Raw genomic sequence first — 25,979 nt, 5'->3', positions numbered from 1 at the left:
ATACAATGTGTTGAGTGTAATGGATATTATGATAATATAATATACATATAAATGACTGACTTACTATTGGTACGGTTAATGTCACAGAATTGTCAATCATTTTTTCAATGATGGTCAATATGCAAAAGCTTGAACATTTTTTAGTGAAGGTTTGAAGTAATATATATACGAATTTAGGAGTTTAACTTGATAGTCTGATAGGTTTAGATTAGGGAGGTGGGTCTATGCAAGCAGAGAACAGCATAAAGAAAAGCATGAAAAAAAAAAAAAGAAAAGAGTGAACACATTTTGGGAATCAAGAATTCAATAGTTCAGAATTCCTGACCATTGGCAAATAATGCAATATAACATTAGAGTTCTGGCGTATTCTGGCTTTATAGCAATAATGATACTGAAGTCTTTTAAAGGTTAGGGAAGAGACACTGAAGTAAGGTAAATGTAACCAGAATGATTTACTTAGGAGTCATCGGTTTGTTTCTAATTTGACAAGATTGGAGACCAGCAGAGCTGTTGTCCCTGAGAAGAAAAGTGACCTAATTCCACCCATGACTACCATCAAAGCATAGGGGCTGAAGCTATTACAGAGACATCTAGGCATCTTAGTAGGAAGACATGAGGTGACAGGTACACAGCCTCCCTCTCACGCCCCACTATCCTTTGCTGTCCCCATCAAAACTAGGATTCACCTACTTCGCATAATCTGCTGCCAAACTCATATACAAAACATCAACTCAATCCAATTGAGCAAGAATGCATATATTTTAGATGTGCTACATTAAGAAAATGAACTTTTTTTGAGGATAGCCTCTTATCCTATACTAGTATAGTATTCTATAGCATACTATACTATTCCTAATGGCATAGATTAATTGCTCATGAGTCTAGTCCCAAATTGAGAATTTTTGTGTTTCATTCAGTTACGTGAGCAGTGTTAACCTTTTCAGTGACAGAAGAAAACATCATTTAATAATGCATTCTTTATGATGCCTAGGAAAACATCCTACAGAACATCTTGTATATAAGCCATAACGTTTCACTTTATTTTGCATAAGCTTGAAATCTGAAGTGGACTCCATAACTTCTTTATGGTAAGAAAATCCTTTCTCAACAAAAGAACAAAGGAGTCCATAAATTCAACATTTCAGTATACAGATTAAATATTTTAAAATAAAATGTTATATAGTAACATTAAAATTCTTATAGCTCCTTTATATTTTAAAGTAAATTATAATAAACACTGACCGCTCAGGAACTTGTGACATGTATCTAATAACTGTTCTCACACAGAAGTTAAGGAATAAGTCAGAGTTAAGGAATAAAACAAACAGTTGGAATAGGACAAATATAATTATTCCTCTCCTTAAAGGCTTTTTGCTTAAGATCAATTTTCTAGTAGTTGTACTTGGAAAGTTGTTGCTAAGTGCAATAATTTTGTTTCAAGATAGGAATATATTTCAATAACATCGATTGCCATCTAACTGAACAAAGATCAAAATGTTTGCACTGAAGCATATTTTTTTTCCATTTAGTTTTATTAGTTGGAGGCTAATTACTTTACAATATTGTAGTGGTTTTTGCCATATTTTGACATGAATCAGCCATGGATTTACATGTGTTCCCCATCCCGATCCCCCCTCCCACCTCCCTCTCCACCCGATCCCTCTGGGTCTTCCCAGTACACCAGCCCTGAGCACTTGTCTCATGCATCCAACCTGGGCTGGTGATCTTGCACTGAAGCATATTTTTATGCTATGTAAAATCTAGATTTTAGATTTTTTAAATCTTAAAGTTATAAAATATATTTTGGCTTAGTGAATATCTTCCTAATTAAGTTGTGCCTTTTCTTTACAAAGGAAAAGACAACATCTTAGGGCATCCAAAATACTGTATACACTCAATGAAGATGAAAGCTGACACCTTAGAGCATTAATAAAGACAATCATTTTTAAAAGGAGATGGGTGGAGTAGGGAGAAGAGATGACTCAGTGACATACGGATAACAACTAGCTTTTTATTCTTGTTTTGACTCTTCTGTGCTTCTTTGCTATCCAGACTATTCATTGTTTCACCAGGCTCTAATGCTACACGTTTCCCTCCTAAGGCCTTAATTTTGCTTCTAGGTTAAGAATAAATAGGTGTTTTTAAAAGGAGTAGGGAGGCAAGAGTAGTCCAACAAATGGTGCTAGATACTACCCAAGGCAATTGACAGATTCAGTGCAATCCATATCAAAATAACAACGACATTTTACACAGAACTAGAACAAATAGTCTTAAAATTTGCATAGAAACATGAAAGACACTGAATAGCCAAAACAATTTTGAGAAAGAACAACAGAACTGGAAAAATCACACTCCCTGACTTCAGACTATACTATACTATACTTCAGACTATACTACAAAGCTACAGTTATCAAAATAGTATGGTACTATCATAAAAACAGACACATAGATCAATGGAACAGAATAGAGAGCCCAGAAGTAAACTCTCACTGTGGCCAGTTAATCTACAACAAAGAAGGCAAGACTATACAATGGAGAAACAGAAGTCTCTTCAATAAGTAGTACTGGGAAAACTGGACAACTGCATGTAAAAGAATGAAATTAGAACATTCTCTAACACCATATACAAAAATAAATTCAAAATGAATTAGAGATCTAAATTTAAGACCAGAAACAATGAAACTCCTAGAGAAAAAGACAGTATATTGATTGACACAAATCATAGCAATATTTTTGTGAATCTGTCTCCTAAAGCAAAAATAAACAAATGGGACCTAATAAGACTTAAAATCTCGTGCACAGTAAAGGAAACCATCAAAAAAAAAAACCAAAAGGACAACCTATGAAATCAGAGAAAATATTTTCAGAGATATAACCAATAAGAAGTTAATATCTATATCTATCTATATCTATCTATATATATATGTATATTTAACCAAAACAGAAATAATGAAAAAAAAATCTGCTGTGATAGAAAGCACACAAATTGTTTCCAGAACTTGAAGTTGACTTCAAAGGGGCAAGAAAAAACTTTTTGGGTGATGGAGATGGTCTGTAGCTTCATAATGGAAGTGGTTACGTGGATGAATACACTTGTCAAAATTCATCAAAGAGTACACTTAAAATAGGTACATTTTATTATATGTAAATCACATCTCAATAAAATTGATGTAAAAAGTAAAAACACACACAAAAAAAACTTTACTTATGAAGGCAGGAGAAAAAAAGAGTCTGGGAAACAAAGAATATGAAGGTCCAGTTAAAAGGACCAAAAAATAGTCATTTCAACCTTCATTTCGAAGATCCTACTGAGATGTCAGTGCATTAATTTAATAGTGCTGTAATAAACTGTCACCACCTTAGGTGTTTAAACAATACAAATTTAATGTTTCACAGTGTTTTCTGTGGGTCAAGAGTCTTGGCAGAGTTATTTCTCAGGGTCTTACCTGAAATCAAGATGTCAGCAGGGATGTGATCTTATCTGAGGTTTGGGGACCTCTTCTGGGCTTATTCAGGTTCCTTGGCAGAATTGGTTCCTTGTGGGTGGATGACAGGAGTTACTGTTTTCTTGCTGGCTCTTAGCTCTTAAAGGTTGCCCTCAGTTCCTAGCTATGTAGATCTATCACAACTTGGAGACTATTTCATTAAAGCCAGCAAGAAAATCTAGTTTCAGGGCTCACCTGATAAGTTCAGGCCCACCAAGGATAGTCTCCCCTTTTTCCTAATTCAAAAGTTATTAATTGCATCTGCAAAATTCTTTCATCTTTGCTACACCACATAGTCTAACCATTGAACTGATATCCTTTCCTATTCATAGGTTCTTCCACACTCAAGGGGGAGGGATTACATAAGATATGTACACCAGGGGTGGGACTCTTAGATGCCACCTGGGATTATGCCTATGGCCCTCAACAATTCATGCCTCTCCCAAAGAAAAACAAAAGACAACAACAAAAAATGTTCTCTCCTTCCAAAGGTTTCTCTCTCATCACATTACAGCTGCAGCTACTATTGCTAAGTCGCTTCAGTTGTGTCCGACTCTGTGCGACCCTATAGACGGCAGCCCACCAGGCTCCCCCATCCCTGGGCTTCTCCAGGCAAGAACACTGGAGTGGGTTGCCATCTCCTTCTCCATCGCATGATGAAAAGTGAAAGTGAAGTCGCTGAGTCGTGTCCGACTCTTTGCCACCCCATGGACTGCAGCCTACCAGGCTCCTCCGTCCATGGGATTTTCCAGGCAAGAGTACTGGAGTGGGGTGCCATTGCCTTCTCCTGACATTACAGCATCAGTTCAAAATTCAGGATCTCATCATCTAAATCATTTACACCTGAGCAAATGAAGCTCCTGAATATTCACAGGAAGGACTGATGGCTGAAACTGAAGCGCCAATACTTTGGCCACCTGATGTGAAAAGCCGACTGATTGGAAAAGATCCTGATGCTGGGAAAATTGAAGACGAAAGGAGAAGAGGGCGACAGAACAAAGATGGTTGGCTAGCATCACCAACTCAATGGACGTAAGTTTGAGCAAACCAAGGGAGATAATGAAGGAAGTAAAGCCTGGAGTGCTGCAGTCCATGGGGTCACAAAGAAACAGACACAACTTAGCGACTGAATGACAACAACGACAAATGAAGCTCCTGGCTATAAGCCATTAAGTACATTTCTTTGAAGCACAATTCCCCTTGGTGACCTGTGAAACTAAAGACACTAGTGCTCCCAAGACTCCCATCATACAATGGTGGGACAGTCAGAGGAGAACAGAGACATTCCACTTCAACAGGTGGGTAGAGGAAAAGTACAAATGAAGGACTGGCATATAACAATTCTGATATCCATCTGTGCAAATGTTGGGGTTTTACTGCTTAAGTTTTAAGATCTGGGAACAATCTTCCAGGGCTCTCAGACTTTCTACATTATTCTTGCTTTTTCATTAAATGTAGCACATGTTTACAGGTGAATAAAAAAAAAAGTTTTTGTTTTTTGGGCCACACCCTGTAGCTTGCAACATCTTATTAATAGTTCTCTGATCAGGGATCAAACCCGGGGCCCTCAGTACTGGAAGCGCAAAGTCTTAACCAGCAGACGGCCAGGGAAATTTCTTGTCTGAATTTTAAGACAGGGTAGAGAAGTGGAAAGAGTGGTTGCGACGAGCTTTAAGGAGGCGAGGAAGGTCACTCAGAAGTCAAGCACCCGCTCCTGGCCGGTGGCCAGCTCGGCTTCTTTGAGCCGCAGAATCCTGCCTGGAGCCTCAAATCCACAAATCCGACAGGGCTGGGAAAGCGCGACGTTACCTGGAGGAAGTTTGGGCCTCGGCACCCTCCGTAGACGTCGTGACAGAGGCGACTGGTTGCCTTGGAGCCGGCGGGACGCCGCCCGGCCTCCACCGCTGTGGTCACCATGTCGGTGCTGGACGCGCTTTGGGAGGACCGGGATGTCCGCTTCGACGTGTACTCACAGTGAGTCGCCAAGATTCGCCCGGGGCCTGGAGCCTGTAGAAGGCGTCGCAGCGCCATTTCTCCACCCGCGGGCGGAGTCTACGACCCCGCGGCTCACGGGCCTCTCGAGGGTGGGAGGAGGTTGGCGCTGCTGTGCTCGCCTCAAGAAACCCCAGACTGGCCGGGGCCCTGCGGCCCTCTCGAGGCGCCACAGCCGGGGCTCGTCTAGGTTGTACGCCGTTTCGGTCCCGTAAGATCCCACGCCCTGTCTTGGCCCGGGGAATCTATGAGGAAGTTGAGCCCAAACACGGCCGGGACCGCCGAGGGCTTGGGCGTCTAGTACCCCCCAGTGAACTTGCCTTGCCAGTTTCGTATGGTGGAAGGAACCTGGGGCAGCGACTCAGGAAACGAGGATTCTGAAAGTAGGTCTAGAATAAGGACGTACATTGCTGGCCCTTAGAAAAATGACTTCATTCTAAAGCTTGAGTCTCCGAAGGAAGTGGGAGTAAGCATTCTCCAGAATCCCCAAACATGCAAACTTTATTCCCACGGTAAGCTTCCATCTGGTTATTCATCTAAATCACCAACAGTAAGAAGGAACCTCCTTTTGAAGTCTCTCAAACAGAAATCCTGTTTTAGGAAATTTTATGTTTTAAAGAATAGTTAGAAACTAGCTGCCAGCAGTCCAGGAAAAAATGCCCATTGGGTGTTCAGTTTAGTAGCTCGGTCGTGTCCGACTCTTTGCGACCCCATGGACTGCAGCACGCCAGGCCTCCCTGTCCATCACCAACTCCCTCAGCCTACTCAAACTCATGTCCATTGCGTCAGTGATGCCATCCAATATTGAGTATTAAGTGTTGAAAAATAGTAAAGCTAAGTTTCTTGGTAATGGTTTGCTGCTTTTTAGCCACTTCTCATGATTCTTTATTATGAACAGAATTTTCCTCGGTGGAAAAAATGAAATATTAATTTCCCAGACTTAGTTGTGGCTTAGATATCTATTACTAAGATGGTCTTGGATCGTTTAAGATAGTTGTGAGAGAAGGCAATTTGTAGTTATGTGGCAGTAATATGTTGCACACATTGTTTGACTTTTTCTATTATCCCTGGAAAGTTCTTAATCAAGCAAATGTCCATTTCATGAACATTTTCAGTTTATTAAACATTTATCAAATCCTTGGTATGTGCTGGTTACTGTGCTGATAACTGGGGCTTCCCAGGTGGCGCTAGTGTTAACTCACCTCCCAGTGCAGATGTAAGAGAAGCAGCTTGGATCCCTTGGGTGGGGAAGAACCCCTGGAGGTGGAAATGGCAACCCACTCCAGTATTCTTGCCTGGAGAATCCCATGGTTGGAGATGCAAAAAAATTAAAAAATAAATAAAGATACAAAATAATAGGAAATGACCCCACCCCACCCCACCATTCTAGTGCAGGGATACATTAGTGCAGGATATTAAAAATGTGGTAAATACCATCATTGAAAAAATGAACAAAAAGCTGGAAGACCATAGAAACAAAAAAGTCCATTCTTCCTAGGGAAGGCCTCAAAGAAAAAATAATATCTGAATTGAGCCCTGATGAATGAGTCGGACCTTGCTAGGGGAGACAGGGGGAGAGTATTCCAGAAAAAAGGAAGGAAAAAAATTAGATACAGAGTCTTAGAGGTATAAATCTCACTGATTAGAAGGCAGGATCTGGCAAGTAGAGGAAAGAGGTGCAAATAGAAAGGTAAATTAGCCAGATTATGAAATATTCAGTTGAGGATTTTGGACTTCCTTCTAGGCATTGGGATAACTTGGCTTTGAAGCAGGAAGGTGATATGATCATGTCTGTATTTCCAATAGATAATTGAGTTAGTTTTATTGAGAATGTGTTAGAAAGCTCCACCACATATTCTGCTGGATTTTTCTTTTTTTCTTTTTCTTTTTTATGGACACTCTAGGTTGCATTCTGTCAGTCAGCAACCTATTTTTCATTATTTTCTTTTGTCTCCTTTATCTGATTTTTTTACCAAGTCTTAATGTTGCTTTGCTTTAATCTGTTCCTTCTGTAACTGCATGACTTCTTTGCTCTATACAGAAATCTCTGGGGCTTCTCCACTGTACACCAGATAAAACCCATGTCTGTCTGACTGGCATTCTAGTTCTCCATAATCTGGTTTGTTCTCACTTATCCTATTGTATTTTTTACTCTCTCTCAACATGTACCTTTTTCCCCAACCAGGCCCCCACATTCTCTTATCATTTCTTACTTCTAAGGTCTTTAATCATGGATTCTCTTCTCGTATTTCTCTAAATCCTTTCTCTATATTTCTGGCTTCTCTGCATGTCCCTGGTCACACCAGGCCCCACTTGATCGCCAGGATCTTTAAGTTCTTGCAAACCTTATTTTCAAATGGCTGGACATTTGGTACTGTATCATTTATACTTTTGTCTGTTATATACAGATGTCTTTTCTCTCCGACGATTGTAAGCGGGTGTTGTAGCTAAAATAGTAAAGCCTTTATATTTATTTTAGACAAATGAAAACAAGACCTGGAGAAGTCCTTATTGATTGTTTAGATTCAGTTGAAGACACCAAAGGAAATAATGGGGATAGAGGTGAGTATATTTCTAATGTATTTTATGTTTCTGGTTTAAATTTAAAATGTTAAGTTATATTAGCTGGAGAATAAGATAGGAAACAGCATTATATGTTGCTTATGATTCCTGATACTATTGTAATAAGTCCTGTAAACAAACCTCAGTTAACCTAATTTAAGTGATCCATCTCTTTTCTGTTTGACCCCAGTTGATGCAGGCAGTCCAGAAGACCAGTCTTCTGTGGTCTTGTGGGAACTTTACACTCTAGCCATGCTAGGGGACTTACTATTTGTCAAACATATCATGTAATGCTCTACAGTTTCCCTTGAGATGCCTGCCTTTGTTTTTAGAATCGCCTATTGCATCTCACCCTGGCATTCACACAGGCTTAGTTTCTCTGATTTTAGATATTCTAGGGGTTTTTTCATGGAGGAAGGAGTATGTCATGGCTATAGATTACTCATCAAAAGAATTCCATGGTTATAATTTGGTGAAGAAATGCTGCAGTAAACAAGGTTGTTGTTCAGTCACTAAGTCAAATCAGACTCTGTGACCCCATGGACGGCAGCATGGCAGACTTCCCTGTCCTTCAGTATCTCCCAGAGTTTGCTCAAACTCATGTCCATTGAGTTGGTGATGACATCCAACCATCGCATCCTCTGTTGCGATGAACCTGCCTGCTAGTGCAGGAGACCTAAGAGGTGTGGGTTCAATCCCTGGGTTGGGAAGATCCCCTGGAGGAGGGCATGGCAACCCACTCCAGTACTCTTGCCTAGAGAATCGCATGGACAGAGGAGCCTGGTGGGCTACAGTCCATAGGGTTGCAAAGAGTCGGAGATGACTGAGCAACATAACACATACACACACACAATGGTATTATATATTTCTAAGACACATAGTTTACCATGCATAGGTTTACTTGATTTTTTTTTTTTTTTTTTGCCTTGGGGCATCTATAGGGACTACTATAGGATAAACTTTGAGAAATGAAGCTTCTCTAACTTTGTACATATATCAGTGTAAGAACATCAGTTTGAGGCTAAGGATGAAAAGCATAAGCCTTTAACAGACTTCAGCCTAGCTATAACTTCGTATGAGGAAAAAATTTGCTCGTAGCAAAAAAAAAAAAAATATATATGGCTTATTTAAATGAGAACCGCTAAGAGAGCACTCATATGGCAGGGATTCATGTGTATATGAGAGTTCTTTGAGAAAGGTAATTTCACTGAATGGCTTAGTAATTATACTGTCTTTCACACATACTCAGCTGGCTGCATCTGACCTGCTAGGACCCCCAGAACATCTTCTATAGAGAAAAAGAAAAAAGTACAAAGTTTTCTCCTTTATCAGTTGAGTCAAACCAAGCTGTTGGCAGTGAATACCTGTATTTTTTCTATTAACTGTCAGATTTTGTTTCTCTGGGATTCTAAATCACACATTGTATACCTTACCTAGAATCTATATGCTCAATCCATATTTTCAATTAATAAATGTGTAACAAACATCTACAAGTGTTGCTGTTGATGCTGGGCCAGAAGTTTCATGTCCATCTCATTCGGTACTGCAAAAGTTGGTCCTTAGGTAAGGTAACCTGATGTTCTGTTTGTTTGCTTTTAGGTAGACTCTTAGTAACAAATTTAAGAATTGTCTGGCACTCTTTGGCGTTACCCAGAGTCAATCTTTGTAAGTATCTTTGTTAGAAAGCATGTAAGAAAAAGTAATTTGTCACATCAGCTTGCACAGTGGCTCTTGATACCAAAAAAAAAAAGCTATACCATGAAATATGTGAAAAGTTTTGATTGATAAAAACTTAAGAAATCCTAGACAAACCACGGACTACATGATAATGCAAAACAAATGTTTTTCCAACCTGTCCGTTTAATCTCTTGGATGTTTATAAGATTAATGCTTTTACATTGATTTTTGGTTTTGTTTTTTCCTTTACTTTGAAATTTTCTATAACCTGTTTCAAGGGGGATCTAAATTCTAATAAAAAGTACAACCTTTAATTGTGTTAAATGTTGTTTCACTTGTTTTTTAAACTATTGTAGATTATCCAGCTCGACTTATTTTTGTTTGTTTAAAAGAGGCAGAATTAACTTTATATTTCTTTTAATTATTTAATTTAAATTTGTAGATATTTCTTAAAATTTTTTAAAGTTGTATTTTTATCCATATGTGATTTTTTAAGCTCAGAGTTCTGTGTATATATGGTTTTTTTCCCCCCTTAGTTCAGTGTATCATGTTCTTTAAATTCTTTACTTTTGAATTTTAGCTATTGGTTACAACTGCATATTGAATATTACAACAAGGACTGCTAACTCTGTAAGTTGGAAAAATCTTATTGAATTATATATAGTGAGGAAACAGTAGATATCTGAGGTTGATGTTTGTTTTCACTGTAAATGAGAAATTGCTCTTAAAATTTGTCCTTACAGAAATTACGAGGCCAAACTGAAGCTCTTTATGTACTAACAAAATGTAACAGTACTCGTTTTGAGTTTATATTTACGAATTTGGTTCCTGGAAGTCCTAGACTTTATACTTCTGTGATTGCAGTACACAGGTATGGTAATACTTGATAGATTATTGAATATTTTTAAGGTAATTTTATGATAAAAAGGTTTAGAGGATAAAATATTGACATGTGGTGCTGCCTTCCTCCAAAGTCTGTTGCAGACTTCCCAAAGATACATAGAACATGTTACATTACTGTTTAATAAACACTTTGAAGGTATTTTCTGGTGACTCAGCTGGTAAAGAATCTGCCTGCAATGTGGGAGACTGGGTTCGATCCCTGGATTGGGAAGGTCCCCTGGAGAAGGGAACAGGTTACCCACTCCAGTATCCTGGCCTGGAGAATTCCATGGACTGTAAAGCCCATGGGGTCGCAAAGAGTCAGACACGACTGAGCATGACTTTCACTTTCACTTTGACGGTATTTATAAAACACATAAGACTGCTGAAGAGTCTGTTAAATTAGCTACAGAGATAGTTAAAAAATGAAACAGAGACATTCAACTTGGTAGATAACCAAGTTGAATAATTCAATTAAGGAATTATGATTATTTTTCTAACAGTAGAAGGAATGATTGGATGATTTCTCTAAAGAGTTTTGGGTTTTTGTTTAGCTATTCTCTTCTTTTACTACCTCAGCTCGTTTTTTTTTAAAACCAGCCCTAATTAGTGTGGTTTTCTTAAAAGTTTGGCTAAGATGCCAGGCCAGGAGAAAAAAAGTACACACACATAAGATTTTTTTTTACATGCAGACATATAGTATGTATGTGTTTTATTATGTTGTTTTAATTTGAATTCCTTTTATTACTAGTGATGTTGAAATTATTCATACTGTTTGGCTATGTATATAGTTTTCTGTTGTAAATTTCTTAATTTTACTGTTATGTGTATTGCAAATTTATTAGTTTCCTAGTTATTTTTTTAAATTTTGTTGATGATTTTTTAATCTATATAATGGTTTGGTTTTCTTAGAGATATAATTCACATAACATAAAATTTACCATTTTAAGGTTTACAATTTGTTAGTGTTAATATATTCACCTCTACTCAATTCCAGAATATTTTCAATACCCCAAAAAGAAACCCTCATAGTAGTCACTCCCCATTCCCTCCTCCCTATGGCTCTTGGCAACCACTGGTTTATTTTCTGTCTCTATGGATTTGCCCTTTCTGAGCATTTCATATAAATGTAATCACATAATATAGTGACATTTTATGTCTGACTTCTTTCACTTATGTAATGTTTTCAGAGATGCTACGTGTTGTGTCATATTATTAGTACATCTTTCCTTTTTATAACTGAATAAGATTCCATTATATGGACACATATTTTGTTTATCCACTCATTAGCTGATAGACATTTGAGTTGTTTCCGCTTCTTAGCTATTAGGAATAATGCTTCTATGAACGTGCATATACAAGTTTTTGTGCGAAAGCATTTTTTTTTTTAAAGCATGTTTTATTTTAGTTCTCTTAAGCACATACCTGACTCATATCTCTTTATCTCACTTAGAGAAGTAATATGAAATGGAGTGTGAAGGGAGCCGGGAAGCTCCTTTTTCTTAATAGTATAAAAATGTTGCGTGTTCCTCCAAAACAATTCATAGAGAAATAATGTCCATTTTTTCCACTGGTTAAATATTGATGATTACAGTCCTAAAGGAAATGAAGATTTATGGGCAAATGCTAAAATTCTGCTGTTTTGTAATTCATATATTAGAAGATTAAAGTAAAAATCATTAGTTTAACAATACATATTATAACTTATATAAATGAGTTCTAAAGTTGTTCAGGCCAAGAAAACACTTTAGCTTTAATAAAAGGGTAAATTAGCCTGTATTTTTGTGGAGTTAAAATTAGAATTAACCAAAAGTTAATCAGAGTTTTCTCCTGTTTTTATTATTTATCAGTAGGGAAACACAGAAAGAAAAAGTCTAGGAACTTACTATGCAAACACACACAGATACATACTCTGTCTTAGAGTTCCTTTTGGAGTTGGTACAGATTCTTTCTAATTTTCTGTATATAGGTAGATGTGGGCGTAAGTTTTCAGGTTTCAGTGGAAAAGTAATTGTACTCCTATTTATGTTAAGAGAATAATTGTGCTTTTATACCTAAAAACAGAGAAATGAAGGGAAGCTTTTTGATAGAAAAATTGATATTCATGTCTATTTTTACAGGCATTGTTTTTTAGCTTAAAGAAAAAATTTGCTTCTTCTCATTTGTGCCATACTGTATCTATTAAAATTAGACATCTCAAATTTAGGTTACTGAGATAAAATTTGTAAGTACTAAAAAAAAATAATAATAATAAAAAAAAATAAAAATTTGTAAATACTACACTGAAATGACAAACAGATACAGTACAAAAGACTATAATCACCAAAATTTATTAACAAAAATACTTTTTTAACTTACCTTAATAGCTATTTGAGTGATGTACAACTGTGTATTTTTGTAGATAAGTAGACATAATCTAAGAAAACCACATTTTCAGTTTGAATTAATCTTTTATTCTCTTTTTTAATAGAGCATATGAAACTTCTAAAATGTATCGTGATTTTAAATTGAGAAGTGCTCTAATTCAAAATAAGCAACTAAGATTATTACCACAAGAAAATATATATAATAAAATCAATGGAGTATGGAATTTATCCAGTGATCAGGTACCATGCAAAGAACTAGCAAACCTTTTGGGGTGGTGCTTTCTTTGGTAATCATTTTTCCATATATGATTGGGTTTGGATATTTATTTAACTCTTAATATTGCATTATAGCACTTGATATAAATAATACTCTGATTTTCATATCTTTATACTCTTTTTAGCAACAGTTGTTTTATGTAAACTTTAGAGCTTAAGTGGACCTTAGAGGATCATCTTATTATTCACTTACAGATGAAAACCTTGGGCCCTAAAGACTTAGGTGACTTCCGCATCTAGTTTATCCTACAGTCTCACTCTTCCTCCCTTAGTGCACTACCCTCCACAGCATGATAACCTAGGCTAATTGAGGAGAGTCATAGGGTGGACTGTCATGGAAACCTTTTAATCCAGTCTTTGTGGAATTAAACATGTTAACTCACTTGGTGACTCCTACATCCATTATTGTAACTTTTCATTTCCTCTTGAAATTATAACCAGATGAAACATATAAGCAACTAATAGTGGGAATAAGAAACAAATCAATTTCTAGAAAAAAATTGTCTCTTACTAAGAATAGTTTCCAACCTTCATGGGTGTTACAGCCTAGTTTCAATTGATAACCACTGTGGTGAAACATTGTGATTGAAGAGCTCTTGCTAAACATGGAATCATAAGCTTAAATTGTGAATAAACTTTGCTCGCTAGAAAAGTTCTAGTTGTGGACTATGATAAATATGCTATAGGATGTAGACAGCTCCACATCTGAGTAACTCCTCATAATGCTCAATTCTGGTATTTTATGCTTCTGTGTTAATCACAATTATTCTCGTGTTTAGAAAGTAAAGCGTAAGTATTCAGACATGATCACTGATGTCCCTCTCATCACTCTCCTTTACAGGGAAATTTAGGAACCTTTTTTATTACCAATGTGAGAATTGTGTGGCATGCAAATATGAATGACAGTTTTAACGTCAGTATACCATATCTGCAAATAGTAAGTGCATGCATTTCGATGACCTTATTTTAATGTAGAATACATAATTTCTATTCAACAGTTAATAGGACTTTGGGGATTAGATGAGTCCCTTCTTCCCCTTTTTAAGTGACAGCAGTGTAGCTGAGAGCATACTTTTTAAATGTTGATAATCAGAAAGACCCAACTCTATTTACAATCAAGGGAAACAGCACCATTATCAGCTTACATTTCTCTTTTCATTAAGAGGAAAATATACTGAATTCTGGGCTTCCCAGGTGGCTCAGTGGTAAAGAATCCATCTGCCAATGCAGGAGGCTCAGGTTCAACCCCTGGGTCGGGAAGATCCCCTGGAGAAGGAAATGGCAACCCACTCCAATATTCTTGCCTGGAAAATCCCATAGACAGAGGAGCCTAGTGGACTACAGTCCACAGGGTTGTAAAAGAGTTGGACACGACTTAGCAACTAAGCATGCATGCACACATACTGGATTCTAAAAATTTAAATAGCACAGATGCAGAAGATAAACTTCTGGTTATTGGAAGGCAAGGAGGGGAGGGATAAATTGGAAAATTGGCATGGACACATACACACTAATGTATATGAAGTGAAGTGAAGTGAAAGTTGCTTAGTCATGTCCAGCTCTGTGACCCCATTGACTATACAGTCCATGAAATTCTCCAGGCCAGAATACTGGAGCGGGTAGCTTTGCCCTTCTCCAGGTGATCTTCCCAACCCAGGGATCGAGCCCAGGTCCCCCACATTGCAGGTGGATTCTTTACCAGCTGAGCCACAAAGGAAGCCCAAGAATATTGGAGTGAGTAGCCTATTCCTTCTCCAGTGGATCTTTCCAATCCAGGAATTGAACCAGGGTCTCCTGCATTGCAGGTGGATTCTTTTACCAACTGAGCTATCAGGGAAGCCCCCAGTGTATATAAAATAAATAAGGATCTACTGTATAGTACAGAGAACTCTGCTCAGTACTCTGTAATGGTCTATATGGGAAGGGAATCTGGAGAAGCGTGGATATATGTATTTGTATGGCAGATTCACTTTGCTGTGTACCTGAAATTGGCACAACCTTGTAAATTAAGTATACCTCAATAAACTTTTAATTTTAAATAATTATCACACAGATTAAGGTGATTTTTCTTAGATTTTATTCAAAGCACTTTCCAGGGCAGCTTATGGAAAAACTTGAACAACCTTTAAAGGCCAACCCAATATATAGTGGTTCTTTGGCATGGCTCACTCTATGGCTTGCAACTTTCTGCTCAAACCCTTTTAAAGCCTGAATGGATTCATTGATTCTGTGAATGAAGTGTTTTTATTGTATTCAGATACAGCCTGTAGTGTAAGCTGGATTCATACCACAGGTTTGGTGAAAGGAATCAAGATGGCTTTTATTGATAATGATTTTACCTTAAATTAAAGCTGTTAGAATTTAGAATAAGAACTAATTACATCTCAGACTAGTTTGTTTTGGGAGTAGATAAAAGTGATTCTTTTTACTCTGCACTGCTTTAATGGTAAGTGTGTGATTTAGTGAAACAAATCATAAACTCCAATAAGCTGAAGAATTTCATTTTATGTATTTAAAAAACTGCTCATCAGATCCTAGTGCAAATTACATGAAACATAAAAATAGTTAATAAAAATCCTGTGAGGTTATCCTATGATGATCACCCTTATTGTAGAATATAAGTAGTCTTAAGGCTAAACAGTTTCATTAATAAATATTTGAGTATTAGACGCAATGTATGTGATACCTGGAAAATTTTATTTTTAAAAAAGATTTCTTGACCTGTGAGAAAGATAATTATTTGCAAAATATTCCCAAGCCTATATTTTGCTAAATTGTTTGATATCTGAATTACTTTAAAATATCTGATCATTGATTTGCCAAATAGTGAGCACCTACCCTGTGCTCAGTAATGAAAGTCATGAACCAGTACGCAGTTTCTGCCTTTTAAGGAGCTTTCAGTCTGGTGGAGAAAAGCAATACCTTAAACAAAAAAATTACAGGATCTGATAGGAAGAAAATTATTTCTGGTCATCTAAAGAAATATAAGAATTTATATCATAGCTAGGAAAATGTGAGAGTCTACATAGGCATTTGATATAATTGATGTTAGTATTGTTCATTGCTGTTTTGTATTGCATTTACATATGCTGTAGCTTGCTCAGCCTCTCATGCTGAAAAATTAATTACTGAGTAGTAAACAACCCTGTGCTTTCTGTTCTTCAGGTAGTGTACTTTTCGTTTTTTAAGAATACAGTTGCCAAATATGGACTCTGGAATGAATTCAGCCTGGCCTGAACAACTTGCAATCTGATACTGCCAGTCTGTCACTGGGGCAATCATTTTCTAACTTCAGCCCTGTGCCTCAGCCGTTGCCCTGACTCCACGCCTATCAGTTCAGTTGCTCAGTTGTGTCCGACTCTTTGTGACCCCTTGGACCACAGCATGCCAGGCTTCCCTGTCCATCACCAACTCCCGGAGCTTACTCAAACTTATGTCCATCGAGTTGGTGATGCCTTCCAACCATCTCATCCTCTGTCATCCCCTTCTCCTCCCGCCTTCAGTCTTTCCCAGCATCAGGGTCTTTTCCATTGAGTCAGTTCTTCACATCAGGTGGCTAAAGTATTGGTGTTTCAGCTTCAGCATCAGTCCTTCCAATGAATATTCAGGACTGATTTCCTTTAGGATTAACCGGTTGGATCTCCTTGCAGTCCAAGAGACTCTCAAGAGTCTTCTCCAGCACCACAGTTCAAAAGCATTAATTCTTCAGCGCTCAGCTTTCTTTATGCTATGACCAACCTAGACAGCATATTAAAAAGCAGAGATGTTACTTTGCCAACAAAGGTCCGTCTAGTCAAAGCTATGGTTTTTCCACTCCTATAGATGTATGTATATATATACATATATTCTTGCCAGTTTCTTTCTTGACAGCCTCTGTCAACCTCAGTCACCTGGTTAGATTAGCCGTTCACAACCAGGATGCCAGTGTTCTATGGTTCTTAACCAGGACTGTGTATACTCCTGGCAGGGTATGAAGTAATCTAAATGGATGACCAGGTTTTCATTACGATTACCACTTAGTCTGTCTCTCTTTTTCTTTCTCACCTTACAATACCCATCTTTCTGGGTGTATGATATACCATCACCTACCACAAATACTGTCCTTCCAGGGCCTTTGGTCTGCTGGTCATACTGTTAGATTCTCCATGGTTCTCTAACCCTACCAGTGAGTACATTTTGTGTCTCTTTCCACAGGTCCTTCATGTCATTATGCTTCTATCCCTCTAACCTTCTTCCAGGTCACTGGTGTCACTGCTCACCTGCTAGCCAAGTTTCATCCTCATGTCCCTCTCACCAGTTGAGTGAATTCCATTTGACCTATCCCAGGCTTCCCTGATGCCCAGTGATGAATACCCATACTTTCTTTTTTTTGTTCAGTAAATGGAATGGGGATTCTTTCAGAATTTAGCCATCTATGATGTAAGAAACAGAAGGCACGTGTGACTTTTAAAAACTAACCTAGCCTTAGGAACCACCAAAGACACTGGCTCTCCATAACTAAAAGACTGTTGGTCTTTGGTTTAAAATATCCAGAGAAGTTGCGGACTCCCTGAAGCAGAGAACATTTAAGTCAGAATTTTGTGCATATTTCAGAGGCATTGTCTTTGAATTACCTTACAGGTTTGTTGCCTATTTCCAGTATGAGAATTTTTATTTACTTGATCTCCATGGGTGTGTGAGGAAAAAGAAAAGGGAAGAATTCTGTTTTTCAGACTATGAAAAGTAGTTAACTGTGTAAAAGTTAGAAAACTTCTGTTAAAACGTCCCTACTGTCAGATAAAAATAAACATTTTTTTTTTCTTTTTCATTTTACATCTAGCGGTCAATAAAGATTAGAGATTCAAAATTTGGTTTAGCTCTTGTCATAGAAAGCTCTCAGCAGGTAAGATGTTTTATATTTTTATTAATCTTTAATAGGTTTAAAAAACTGTATGACAGTCTATATTTTTAGTTTTATTTATATAATAACCAGGTTATATCCAAGAAGAATATTAGCTGTAACATGAGGTTATATGAAGAGTTTGAAGTCATATACTAATTGTTCCCATGGAAAGAATCCTGCTTATGTTTCTCTATTGGGCAGACATATTAATTATGATTATGGTTGTGACATTATCTCAGTCTTTATACAACCCTATGATATGATACAGTTACTATTTTTCCCCATTTTACAGTCAAGGAAACTGAGGCTCGGAGAAGTTAGGAACCTTGTCTGTGGTCTCATGAGTAGTAAGTGGTAGAGCTAGCTTTTGCTTCTAGGTCTGACTGATTCAGAAGATAGAGCAGCACAGGTATACAAGATACACGCACCCTATTTGAGATTTTATACTATCAAACACAGGTTATACTGTATCTGGTTAGAAACTGCTGTGCCCCATTATGCCAGGTGTAATTTATTCTTATACATTTTTTGAAATAGGTGTTTCTCTTCTGAATTCTAAATTTAAACAGGAATTTCTACTCCTTTCCCCTGGCCTATACATTGGTAGCTGCCATTTATTGTTTGCTAAGTTCACAACAACATGATAACCATTTTATGGTTAGAAAATTAAAGCTTATATGGGAATTCCCTGGCAGTTCAGTGATTAAAAGTCAGCACTCTTATACTGCTATGACCTAGGTTTAATCTCTGGTCGGGGAACTAAGATCCTGCAAGCCTTGTGTCATGGCCAAAAAAAAAAAAAAACTTAGATAAGGAAAGTAAATCTCCCAACATCACACAGCTAGTAAGTTTGTTGTAAAACCAGGATTTGAGCCCAAAAACATATAGTCTCACCCCAGAGCAAATTGCCTAACGCTTTTTCTCCAGCAACAGATATGCCATTCCCTTTTTGTTTTTAATATATAGTCTATTCATTTTCAAGGTTGAGCTCAGGAAAAACTTAATTCCCTTGACCTTCATAATCTACAGTAGTGTATTTTTTTAATCTTGAAATAATACCTTTGATATTTTCAGATGAATTTATGTGATATCTGGATACTTCAAAATAATTCTGAGTGGGTAAGGGGAGGAGATTTGGGGGATGGGGAAGTTAAAAATGGAACAGAGTTGGCCATATGTTGTTACTTGTTGAAGCTGGATGATAGCTACATGGACAGTTATCCTACTCTTCTATTTTTGTGTATGCTGGAAGTTTTTATAATAAAAAATTTAATTTAAAAAAATCAACTTACATAATGTGTTCTGAAATAAGAACAATTAGAACTGTAGTTTATCATATGTTGTAAATATGATTCCTCAGGCTTGTTTTCTGTTTTTTCATTATTTTTTCCTGTAGAGTGGAGGATATGTTCTTGGCTTCAAAATAGATCCTGTGGAAAAACTAAAAGAATCAGTTAAGGAGATCAACTCACTTCACAAAGTCTATTCTGCCAATCCTATATTTGGAGTGGATTATGAGATGGAAGAAAAGGTATTTTGTTCAGTGTGTGATGTATAGAATTTGCTGACTTGTCTTTACATAATCTATAAACCTCAGCTGTATGCACAATTTAATTTTAAACCATGTTTAAAATGATGAATATACAGACTCTGCTTCATCAGTATGACTGACTCTTATTTGTGCCTACCACCTATCTTCTCCCTGGCTGCTTCACCATTCATTCCTGCCCATCTGTGTAGCAGTCTATCCGAAGATGTCCCCATGTGCAAGGCTCTTCTGATGTAGAGAGACTTAAATCTCTTGCTCTGACAACTTTATTTTTATTCTACCTCAGCCACCCATTAGCATTTGGTCAAACTTTACAGGCCTCACAGACACTATTTTCTTCCTCTAGTGACCCACAATATAGCAACTGCAGGAGACTGCTCCATCAACATCGCCTGTGTCAGTTCATATTTATCAGAGCCTCTTCCAAGTCAGTTATGAAATACTTTGAATATCACGCTTGCCTGTCTGCTCTTTGTCTTGCTCACGACTTCTGGTTTCTGCCCCAGTCACTGCGCTCCAGGTCCATCAGCTGTCTTTTGACTTTACTCTTCAGCCTCTGCACGTGGGCCCCTCGCCATCTGGCGGTTCACTGGTGTCCTCCCAGCCGCTCCATTAGAGACCCTCGCCATCTGCTCTGACAGCAGTGCCCTTGCCAGGGACGCTCTGTCCCAGGCTCCCTTGCTGTCTGTTCTTTTGCTGAGGCCCTCACTGTCTGGTCTATTGCTGGTGTCCACCCACTCTTTCATCAGTGTCCCAAACAGTACTGTGCATGTCGAGCTATATCATATATCACATATATTATCTGTCTCTTCTCCTGCTCTTGGACTATAGCAGGTGGCCAGGGAAGATCAAAAAGTCAGATTCGGCAGCCAAGTACTAACTCGTACCCTCTGACTTCAGCTTCGTTGTGCTTCTTGTTTCTCTCCCTGTCAAATTCCATATATACCCCCTTCCCCTTCCAACTGAAATTTGTCTTTGGGTTGTTGACACAATATTGTACACTCTTAGGTATTTTATCTCCTTAACCATCCTTTCTGCTTTCTTCCCAGCCTGCACGGCTCTCAGCATTCTCCCTTTGGCTCTGCCTCCTCTGTATATTCCTCAGCAATATCACTGCTCCCCCGGTTTCTTCAGCTGGCACTTACGTAGATGACTCCCAGATCTTTCTGACCTTGGCATACTCTCTCAGCTTATCATGGTTCCAAGTATTATTGAGTATTTTCACATAGATGAGCATTCCAAATAACATGAATTGAATTTCTCCTTTACAATTTTATCTTAGTAATTTAATCAATAACTTTGCAAATCAGTAAGATACAGTAGGACATGGTTGAGTATCTCAAACTTGGCATACCTAAAATCTTGTCATTTTTCTCAAAATCAAAATCCTACCGATTTATCTATTTATTTACTACCTTATTGTCAAAGTCAGATGTGCTCAAAACCCTGGGATTTACCATTTTTTATTTTTCCCGTTATCTCATTTTAAACATTCAGCCAGTTATACCATCCTCTCCCCTGTTCCTATCCCTTTCTTTCCATTCAAACTGCAGTTTCCTTTGCTACTTTTGATTGTAGAATAATGTTGTTGAACAAGCATGGTCCTTGGAACCTGACAATTCTGACTTTGTTCTTAATTTCACTATTTATTTGTGATTCTAGGCAGATTTTAGCTTCAGTTTTCACATTATAAAATAAAGATAATCTCTTTCACAAAGTTATTGATTGTGTCCATAAAGTGGCCAGCACCTTGGAGACACTGCTACCCATTCTCTTGCTACCTTTTATTTCTCCTTTTTCCCCCTTCTTTGGCCCTCAGTGTGTAACAGTAGTTAGCCAGAGTAACTCACTTTGTCACTGCGTGTAAGTCCTTACTTCAAAGACACCTGTTTAGAGAGCTCTTCCCTGACTATCCATCTACAACAACCACCCCTGTAACTTTTTTATCCCTTATTTTGCTTGTTTATTTGCTCTCTTGCTTGCTTGCTTTGTTTTTGGTAACACTAATCAGTCTCCTCCATTATAAATAATGTTCATGAAGTCAGGGATTTTTGTCTATTTTCTTTAACCACTCTGTCTCCAGCAATCAAAAGTAGCACATAATAGACTCTTAATGAATAGTCAGAATTGTTGAATGACTGTGTTGAGTGCCTACTCTTTGTTGTTCACTGCTCTAAGAATTTTATATGCCTCATCTCATTTAATCCTGCCAAAAGCACTATGAACTGTATCATCATCATCATTGTCATCTCTATCTCACTGTTAAGGAGACTGAGGCTTAGATAGGTTAATTTACTTGTACACAGTCACACAGTTCTAAACATGGTTGAAATACCAGCTGTTCTCGGACTAGGGAATCAGGTCAATCTCTTGTCAGCAGTACACTCCTACATCAACTCTTCCCCACACATTACCCATAAATAGTCCACATTGTCTGAGCTGGTATTTAAACATTTCAGTAGACTCCAGTCTACCTTCCCCACCTTATCTGCACAACCACAGTGTGAGTGATACTCCTGGGCATTGTTCAGTACAATACTCCTGCTTGGCTCCTCTGCCTTGCGGGACTCTCATGTTCTGGAAGTTGTATTATTCATCTTCAGCCAGATCCTGTGGTTTCTCACCTTCGCTGATGCTGATCCCCTCTGCCAGGAATGCCCTTTCCCCTAATCCTATCTGTGAAAATCATCCTTGTCCTAAAAGCCCTCAGGCACCTGCCAGCCTTTTCTTCATGAAGGTTTCTGGCGTGCACAAGCCAGAAGTTGTGCTGTGGCCAGACTCTTCTATTACAATAGATACTGCATTTGTTACAGCTGTTGTCTGTAGGTTGAACCATATGATATTCTTAATATTTGACCATTTTTTAAATTAAAAAAAATAGCAATGTCTAATAGTTCAACCTGATATTTAGCTATTTATAATTGTATTTTATCCTTCACTCCACTCCAACTGTATTACACACCTTCTGTGGTAAGGGTGAAAACTTTATACCTTAGGTGGTACCAGCATGGGGGTTCCCAGGTGGTGCTAGTGGTAAAGAACCTGCCTGTCAATGCAGGAGATGTAAAAGATGTCGGTTCAATCACTGGGTCAGGAAGATCCCCTGGAGGAGGGTATGGCAACCCACTCCCATATCCTTGTGTGGAGAATCTCATGGACAGAGGAGGTAGCCAGCATAGTACCTCATACACTAAAGATATTCAGATATTGGAAAAATGAATTAATAGATATCAGCACTGTATGTATTTTGCTTTACCTTTAGAATATTCCATACAAATCTTAGGTTTCTTTTTTTTCATGAATTTCTTTTTTCACAAATTCTATTCAATGACTATTTTGAGGAAATTTTAAAATATGCTATTATACAAGTTAGGTTTTTAAACTACCAGAGAGTTTTTAACTATCAGAAAATCAGATAAAGCCCAATGAGAGTTTTTTTTCTTTATGAATATTTCTAAGTATCATATCAAGTTTGTGTAAATTTTTCATTTTAACTCTTTTGATAATACTAACTTCAGATTTAAAAGCTTAAGATTTAACTGACTTTCATTTTACTGTTCATGTAAGTTTTAGTAGAATGTAAATTATGCAGTGATTTTTGTAAGACTTGAGTAGTTGTTAATTGTGATATCCTTTTGCAGGTATTTACAATTCTTATAGCACATTCTACTAAAATTATTTATTTGTTTAATATGGTCTTATTGATGTAGTTTAACATCTACTGATTCTTTTTAACACCTACTGATTTTCAGCCACAGCCCCTTGAAGCTCTGACCGTCAAACAAATTCAAGATGATGTAGAGATAGACTCTGATGATCACTCGGATGCTTTTGTGGTGAGCATTATGAAGGAGCATCACTAAATTTCTTGTGTATTTTTTTTATCTGAGTCATGTTCAATTAAATAATGGTTTAAATGTGTAAAATATCATAAAGCTTGAGACTTTTTAGATTGTTTTAAACATGAGTTGGAGAATAATTTTTTTTTCCAAGGTAGGGAATTTTCTGTGTGAGAAAATACTTTTAAATTACCAAACTGAGAAATAATTTGAGAACATACTTATTCAGAGGATTTCAGATACATGAAAAGTTTCTTCATACTTTAAGATAATAGAATATGTTAAATATAGTTAATTAATTTAAAATCTACACTTTCCATAAGTAATCTTTATGAGAAAGATCTCCCTCCTTTTAATTTTGTAGGTGTATTATCTTAAAATGGATTTCTATTTGAACAGTAAAATTTCTTGTTTGCAAATCTGTATTATTTAATTAGTAGCCAAAATAATAATAATGCATTCTATATACCATGGTCTATAAATCTGACTAGAATACTGCTCTGAGAATGAAAAATTTTAAGCTAAGTATAAGATAGTTAATTATAAACTACAGCAACCTCAGTGTGTGCATTTGCTGACACATTGAAGCACTTACTGCTTTGTTTTGTTTTGCCAGCATCTTCTTTTAAACCAAAAGTAGGGGTAAAATTTTATATCTGCTAAATCATTCTCTTATCTACTTTCAATGCTAACTATGCACCAGTTACAAAGCACAGTTTTAGCACTTAAATTTAGCATAACTCTTGAAGACATTAATATTGACAAAAGTGAATTCTACTACCAGCTTTGTAAAGATAGGTGAGAAAACCATTAGAAACACAGTAACAGAATATAAAATAGTTAGTTTCAGAATTTTTCTGTAAGTTAATTACCTATTCCTTAACCTCATAACCTATTATGTGTCAAGTATGTGAAATATAATTTTCTTTGTCTTACAGGCTTATTTTGCTGATGGCAACAAGGTAAGGATATTTTACCTATAGTGTATGAAAAAACTTTCTATATTCCAGTATTCAGTATTCACACACTTATGTGAAACCTATTTTTTGTTTTTTTCCTCTTCCTTGCTCACCTTCTCTATTCCCATCTTATCCTCTTATCTCCCAAAAAGCAACAAGATCGCGAACCTGTGTTTTCAGAAGAACTGGGGCTTGCAATAGAGAAATTGAAGGATGGATTCACCCTACAGGGACTTTGGGAAGTGATGAATTGATCTTGAGTTGAGCTGAATTTCTCTTTACAGATATCTCAAGATTAAAGATACTAGTTGCCTACTATAAGGCATGGAATAGTTTTTACATTTACAGAAAAAGTTTTTAAGAGAGTTTTTTAATGATTAAGGAAAAACTCATCTAAGATTTTACTGCCAGTCTTCTACAAAAATTATATTTGAAATTGTAATCGAAATGTATCTGGTTTGTTGTAAATATGTTTATTTTGTACCTAGTACTTATAAATTATTAGTCTGTGGATATTAAAAGACTGTATTATATTGAGCTTAATAAAGAGTTTATGCAGCACCATTAAATGTTCTGAAAATATTATTTTAAAGTATAAGACTCTTCTTATGGAATAATCAAATACTGCTTTCTTAATTATAAAATTCTGGTTTAAATATATTTATCACATAGCTCTAATATAAATTGAATATATAAATTACAAACCTTAAGCTTACCAGTTTTAGGTAATCATTTATGTAGAAGCCAAAAATTATAGCTAACTTTGGAGGTTATCGATTCCCTATATAAAGTTTGGGGCACTGTTTTGTAAATAATTTCAATATCATTTTGGCAGGAAAACATTTATAAGGAAATAACTTTAGTTTGTAAATAAACAGTTCATTTATTGACTTTCTCTTTGTATTCATTGAAACTTCTTTGAAGTGTTCAAAATTCAATATTTTCTGATTTCTTGGTCAGGTAAGATTTGGTGACTTCTCTGGCATCACTTTTTTTTTTGGTATTGCTTCAGTATAAAGAAACTAAGGAACTTTTGTCAAAACATTAAAATTAAACAAAGGAACCCTGTTTCTCTAGAGCAAAAAAACTGAGTGTGTAAAATCATTTAAGATAATGCACAACCATAGACATGTAATAATCAAGTGCTAACCTGAGTTTCTCTGGAGAAGGGAATGGCAATCCACTCCAGTATTCTTGCCTGGAGAATTCCATGACAAAGAAGCCTGGCAGGTTACAGTTCATGGGGTCGCAAAGAGTCAGACACGACTGAGCAACACATGCACACAACCTGAGTTTAATAAAAATCAATAAACAAAAGCTATTAATTGGTTCTATATTTAAACAGGGAAGGATTTTTAAGGGATGGAGTTAAAATAACCTATATTAGGGGGGAAGTGTGCTTGAAAAATGTATACAGGTCACAAAATGCAGCTCAGACTATTATTTTAATACTTTTTCAAGCAAAACAGACTATAAAGTTGCTGATTAGTAAGTAATAATCTCAAAAGTC

General features: G+C 36.8%; 1 protein-coding gene across 2 annotated transcripts; it reads left to right on the top strand.

Annotated features, from left to right (window-relative positions):
• The first annotated feature begins 5,283 nt into the window (after positions 1 to 5,283).
• On the top strand, positions 5,284 to 25,038 carry BBS5 (Bardet-Biedl syndrome 5). 2 transcript variants are annotated; one of them, XM_043894160.1, is made up of 12 exons: positions 5,284 to 5,459; positions 7,957 to 8,039; positions 9,639 to 9,704; positions 10,297 to 10,346; positions 10,460 to 10,587; positions 13,069 to 13,204; positions 14,082 to 14,177; positions 18,060 to 18,122; positions 19,519 to 19,653; positions 23,424 to 23,507; positions 24,449 to 24,472; positions 24,622 to 25,038. In XM_043894160.1, exons 1-12 carry the CDS (start codon positions 5,401 to 5,403, stop codon positions 24,721 to 24,723), a joined length of 1,026 nt encoding a protein of 341 aa, XP_043750095.1. In that variant the 5' UTR covers positions 5,284 to 5,400; the 3' UTR covers positions 24,724 to 25,038. The 2 variants fall into 2 exon arrangements, with proteins under 2 accessions (XP_043750095.1, XP_043750096.1); XM_043894161.1 differs by lacking the exon at positions 14,082 to 14,177.
• The last annotated feature ends 941 nt before the right edge of the window (positions 25,039 to 25,979 follow it).

Source organism: Cervus elaphus, chromosome 33 (genome assembly GCF_910594005.1).
Source record: "Cervus elaphus chromosome 33, mCerEla1.1, whole genome shotgun sequence".
In the NCBI taxonomy this organism is placed as follows: Eukaryota; Metazoa; Chordata; class Mammalia; order Artiodactyla; family Cervidae; genus Cervus; species Cervus elaphus.
The sequence above is the reverse complement of the archived record's forward strand: the minus strand, read 5'-3'. Positions and strand labels throughout refer to the sequence as shown.